This window comes from Urtica dioica, chromosome 6, assembly GCF_054948205.1.
Source record: "Urtica dioica subsp. dioica isolate 48M chromosome 6, U.dioica_male_clone48M_v1_H2, whole genome shotgun sequence".
Lineage (NCBI taxonomy): Eukaryota > Viridiplantae > Streptophyta > Magnoliopsida > Rosales > Urticaceae > Urtica > Urtica dioica.
In genome coordinates this window covers 35,524,926-35,531,105 of record NC_142761.1, presented here as the reverse complement: position 1 = coordinate 35,531,105, position 6,180 = coordinate 35,524,926, and the positions used below count along the sequence as shown (strand labels likewise).

Here is a 6,180-nt window from a genome sequence, read left to right as displayed (position 1 = left end):
CGACTACTCATCGGGTGCGACTAGTCGCACCTGATGATATTTAAAAAAAAATCAGAATGCCATGTCATATAACTGGACGAAAAATTGAGAGGGAGATTGGACCCGGTTGAAATTTGAACAATCAGATGCGACAAAGTCACACCTGAAGAATCTTATGGATGCGATTAAACGAAAACGATCACTCATCGGGTGCGACTACTCGCACCGGATGATATTTAAAAAAAAAAAAAATCAGAGTGCCATGTTATATAATTGGACGAAAAAATGAGGGGGTGATTTGAACTTAAGAAATAAATTTAACAATCGGGTTCGACTTGGTCGCACCTGAATGTTTGTTGAACTATCTGGTGCGACAAGTCGCACCTGATAGTCAAAATCAAACTCAATTTCAGTGAAATTTTTTTGGACTTCTGGTCGACAATCAGGTGCGACTAGTCGCATCTGAAAGTCATTTAGAGGCGACTTTAAGGTGCGACTAATCGCACTTGATAGTCATGCGTATCAGAAAACCAAATTTGTAGTAGTGAATATCAAGTTTCGATTGCTCGCTCAACATGCCAACAAAGTAATGTTACCGGAAGGGGATGTGATTTTGGTCAATGTTAGTCCATGTCTCGCTGCTATCCCAATTCCGGTGTCATTTGAAGATGTTTCCGATTTTTTGCAATACTTGGAAATTGGCACGGGGAGCATAACAGTTTATATGGAGTAAGTGTTTTATTTATATGCATTTTTTGTATGAATATTCAATATTTAGTGCTTTGATCAACTAAATACTTGTTTGTCATAGCTATCTACGCTCGAGGCTAGAAAAGGCGAAGAAGAATCGAGACTATTGTTTTATAAATCCGGGCTTAAGTTCGCACATCGTAAACAATGACGAGGACGCTTATTCGTCAAAACAAGTCAAGGACGTTGGAAAAATGGTACGAAAATGCAATTTTGGTGAACTAGCTTTAATTGCGATAATTAGTTAGTTTTTAGTGAATTTTGGATTGGTTTTAGATGTAAATATTTGCTTTTGATTGTTTTGAAGATGTAGATATTTTTTTAGGATCTGAAGATTATTTTAAGGTACCAATTTTTACAATGGGTTCCAGTACCGGTTAAAAATTGATGCTTCTCGCCGCGGCGACTTAAATTTCTCGCTGCGGCGACTTAAATTTCTCGCTGCGGCATGTAACACGTCCACGGCGCGAAATCTGAGTCGCCGCGGCGAGAAAGATACCGAGAGCACATATTTTAGAAATCTTATATTCGCCGCGGCGATGTTTTATTTTCGCTGCGGTGACAAATACACCGCCGCGACGAGATTTCTGCGTCGCTGCGGCGAGTTTTTTTAAAAAAAATCAGAAACTTCCTACAACGGATCAAGATCCGTTGTAGAAACCTATCACCGCGGCTCAGAATATACGTTGCCGCGGCGACGTATAATTTTCGCCGCAGTGAGATATTCTACAACGGATATTTTAACCGTTGTAGAAGCTTCTCGCCGCGGTGACGTATAATTGAGGCCGTGGCGAGAAGCTTCTACAACGGTTAAAATATCCGTTGTAGAATATCTCGCCGCGGCGAAAAGTTTTAATGTATTTGAATATTGCACAATGGATTCATACCGTTGTAGAAGCTTTTACAACGCTTAGATATCCGTTGTAGATGCTTGGATTCTACAACGGATATTTAAGCGTTGTAGAAGCTTCTACATCTGTTTTAAAGCGTTGTAGAATCCTAGTTTTGTAGTAGTGTCTACAATATGAGGTAATCTTATATAAACGCTTCAAAATGAGTTTTTCTACTATGTGACACTTTTGCATGTTCCATAACGAATTTTTTGTTTCTTCGCAATTTTTGAAATTTTTCAACAAATTTTGGGTATCAATTTTCTCATTCATCTTAGCTCCAATTTTAATAATTAAATAAATAATTGATTTTATACCTTAAATAAGAATTTAATAATTGATTTTATACCTTAAATAATTCATTTTAATAAATAATTGATTTTAATTTTAATAATTAAATAAATTATTTGCAACAAGTCAATCGAAACACAGCATTAAATACTCTTTAAATAAGAATTGATTAGCGAACTTTACTCATATATTTCCAACCATAACACTAACAATAATTCATAGAAAGAATAGAAAATGTATACGTATATAGTATATATATAGAAGTGGAGATCAGATGGTGTTATTATAGTCATCATATATTTTTATATAATGTGGAGGCTGAAGATAGGAGAAGAAGGGAAAGACCCTTACATATTCAGTACCAACAATTTCACGGGAAGGCAGACCTGGGAGTTTGATCCGGATGCGGGTTCACTGGAGGAACGGGCCGCGGTTGATGAGGCCAGACTCAACTTCTCGAGAAACAGAAACAAAATAAGGCCGAGCAGCGACCTCCTCTGGCGGATGCAGGTGCCTCTAAACTCTAATCTCTTCTTGCCAGTATCATTTAGAAGAAAAGAAATTGCATATATTCAAGGAATAAAAGTTATACGCCGTAAATGTAATATAGCGTATACAACATGAATTAGTTTACACATATAATTTATCATTAATGATAATTGGTCGTATATCATTTGAACAATCCAAATTTGTTTCGTTTGTTTTTTTGTTTTTTTTTTTTTTAATATGGTTGTACTAGCAAATATCTCTCAACTATCCGTGACTCGGGTACAAAAGTGTAGGTTGTATTGTTGTCCGTATCAACTCAAATAAAGCGAGCTATCTCTCCCCCGATAAACAGTGCTTCATATTATAGCCAACTTAAGAGGAATTAGATTCTCGAGGAAATGCGGCAGCTAAAACTTGGCTTGTGAACTATTAATGAAACTACCTATTACACAGATTTTGTTAAAACTTATTCAACAGATATCAAATTTGCATACTTACATAAAATATCAACGGTCTACATTTTTTTCGAATTGAAGATAATTAGATTTCGTAATGCCTACTCTTCTTTTTATTGCTTATAGTTTCTTTTAGCCTTTTTTAGAATAATAATTGTTTATAGATCCCATTCAAAAAATCGGTTTTCCTACAAATTCTCAAAAAAAGTCTGCAGAAGTTTTCCATAAATATGCGTGCGTGCGTGCGTGCGTGCGTGCGTGCGTGCGTGTGTGTGTGTGTGTGTTATTTGGAGGCAGAAAACACGGGAAAATGTTAGGATCCAATACACAAATCCAACTTAAAATCAGAAAATAGAATCGCAAAGAATAAAATTAGCACACACAGATTTATAGTGGTTCACTTTCAATACGAAAACTACGTCCACTTTGCCGTTGTAGATTCTCACTAAAACTCAAATCAGGAGAAAATGTGTTTACAACTCATTTGCGCTCTTCAAAGAACATCGGCACATAGGGTATTTATAGGAAACACATTTGGACTAATAGATAGGCATGAACTTCCCAAAATACCATCAACTAATAACCCTTACAATATAATTTTTCGCCCAGGGAGCACTGCTCTCTATGACCCTTGGGAAGGGGGTTTACCACAAATCACTGTCTTAAAGTCTTCAGTCATCAGCTCGCCACCTAGGCACCGATTAGGCTCCACACCTCTAACAGAAACTACTAAAACGCAAGTGCTAAAACAATTACGCTGAAAAGGGAAACTCCTAAGAAAAGCGACGCACTAAACACTTGCGCAGGAAAGAAGACGACTACTCAATCCGAAAATCATCATCGTAAGGTCTTCAGTCGTCACCTCAACATCGATTAGACTCCACACCTCTAACCAAAAGCTGGCAGAACGATGGAGATCGTAATATAAGTTTTTTCTGCACTCCTACGATCATTCAAAGACGGAGAAATCATGTTCGAGGAATTTGAAACCCAGAAGGGGTCTGCACTCCTACGATCATTCAAAGACGGAAAAATCATGTTCGAGGAATTTGAAACCCAGAAGGGGTGTGGCTCGAGTGTCACAGAGAATTTGGTGAGTTTTTTTGTAACAAGATTAGTACCTTTAATCTTGTCTTAGGGGACGAGCTAAAAAAATCTGTTTGAAGATAAAATTTTGGAGGAGAACAATGAAGAACTTATCCGAGTGAAGAAGAGATACAAGACGTCGTTCGGGAGATAGATCCGACTAAGGAGCTTGCCCCGGATGGGGTAGTTTTACCGTCGATAATGGTCAACGGTGAAAGGAGAGGTGGTTTAGGGCTTTTTTAGGAATGGAAAATTTGCAAAAGAGATTAATCAGATCATGTATCATCGACGAAGTTGCAGTGTCGATCTTGAGGTTTACGCCGAGGATTGAGCAGAATCCGGATTCTTTGATCTGGCGAGGAACGTGAACTAGGAAGTTCTGTGTCAAGTGCCTAAACGTTCGGCGAGGAAGGTGGCTTATTGAAGGCGACATGGAAATTGGATAATTCACTTCAGATGGAAATTTCTGGTATCGAAGATGGCTCAGGATTGGTTGAAGGCAAGGAAAAGGATGGGCTGAATTTTCTCAACGGGCTCTATGGGATGTGTGATGTGTAGAGGTGAGAGGCGAATGAGGCATGGATGAGAGCTCTATGGAATTTGATGCCAAAAATGTAGTCAAAGCCTTCAACAAGGGACGCGATGGCTAGAATGGAGGCTCGCTAGTAGAGGAAAGTCTCGACAGTCGTGTAGGAACTTCGCTCCTGCTCTATAACGCAATCTCAAGGGAGAGAGGCAATATTTAATGATGAAGCCATATACTCATTTACTAAGGTGATTTGGAATCATTCAGCTCATTTTTTTTGGAAGCGATAGGAATCAAAGAAAGGCTCTAAGCTGTGGGCCAAACGGCGATGGAGCACATACGACAAGGTGGAGTTAAAGTCAAATTACCTAGTTGTGGTTCAAGCGATAAAGAATGTTTCTTTCCTCAATTCTTATATTGATTTTTCAATTTAATATTGCAGAGATCTATTGGCAGGCACGGACTACGAGTACTCCTGAGTATTATTCAGGACTGTGAGTACTCCTTAGTTTTGGAGGAAAAAATTGATGAATGAAAATTCCTATAATCATAATTATTCAAAAGCTCTAGAAGTTGTTTTGAGTCTGTTTATAGTCTGGTGATATATTTATGTGCATGTTCTGTGTTTGCTAGAGTCGAGCTCGTTAGCGCGAGTGGTCAACTCTTTTAGAAGTGATTGCTCGTGTCGTGTAGTCTAATTGTTTTTAAGATGGAATTCAACATGATATCAGAGCCTTGTCCATTCACGCAACTTGAATTCGACCCGGTCCACGCGAAGCGTGAGGGAGATTGTTACTCAGCCTGATCACCCTACACGTGAGGGAGAGTATTGAAGTGGGATAGTCTCACATTGGTTGTGTGTGTGAATTGACATGTGTTTATATATCAGTTGAGCCTCTTCATTTAATACCAATTGATTTAAGATGGAATTCAACATGGTATCAAAGCCTTGTCCATTCACACAACTTGAATTTGGCCCGGTCCACGCATAGCATGAGGGAGATTGTTACTCGGGCTGGTCACGCTACGCGTGAGAGGGAATATGAAAGTGGGGAAGTCCCACATTGATTTTATGTGTAAATGAACTACATGCATTTATATATTAGTTAGACCTCTCCACTTGACACTAATTGATTTTAATATGGAATTCAATGGCTGGAATAGTGGAATGATGCGTGGCAATGATGCGTGACTTTGTAAATGGGCACTAAACACCGGTAGTTTTGGGACATCTCAAACTCGGCAATTCGCTAGATTTTGAGGGGTCTAGTTTTTAACATAATTCACTTTTCATTTAATAATTATATTGCAAACTGTAAATCGTTTCACAAACATTGCTGTTAAACAAAGTAATGTTTGATATGCGTTTTCATTTATATATACAATATACAGTTTTTGAGAGAAAAACAGTTCAAACAAATAGTACCACCAGTGAAGATCGGGGACGGTGAAGTCGTCACACGCGAGAAGGCAAAAGCAAGCCTAAAGAGCAGTGTCCTCTTCTTTTCAGCCTTGCAATCCAGTCATGGTCATTGGCCTGCAGAAAATGCTGGTCCTTTGTTCTATTTACCTCCACTGGTATGGTAACCTTAATTCATTTTAATTTCATCACTACATATACCAAAACATACAAGTTTAAAGAGCAAAATTTCAAAAAAGTTAAAATCAAAGTGCAAAGTTCAATCTTGCGATAAGAACAATGGTCCCGATCGAA

At 38.3% G+C, this 6,180-nt stretch overlaps 1 protein-coding gene across 3 annotated transcripts in view; it reads left to right on the top strand.

The window, feature by feature from the left end:
• The first annotated feature begins 2,133 nt into the window (after positions 1-2,133).
• The window catches only part of LOC149393804 (beta-amyrin synthase-like), a 48,916-nt gene continuing 44,869 nt past the window's right edge, over positions 2,134-6,180 (top strand). For 2 of the 3 annotated variants that reach the window (XR_016299641.1, XM_089616462.1), the window contains exons 1-2: positions 2,134-2,420; positions 5,859-6,044. Coding sequence is in view for 2 of the 3 variants with exons in the window: in XM_089616462.1 (XP_089472588.1) it covers positions 2,220-2,420; positions 5,859-6,044 (387 nt within the window). In the remaining variant the exon portion in view is untranslated. The remainder of the gene's footprint in view (positions 2,421-5,858; positions 6,045-6,180) is intronic. The other variant, XM_089616463.1, reaches the window with a different exon arrangement.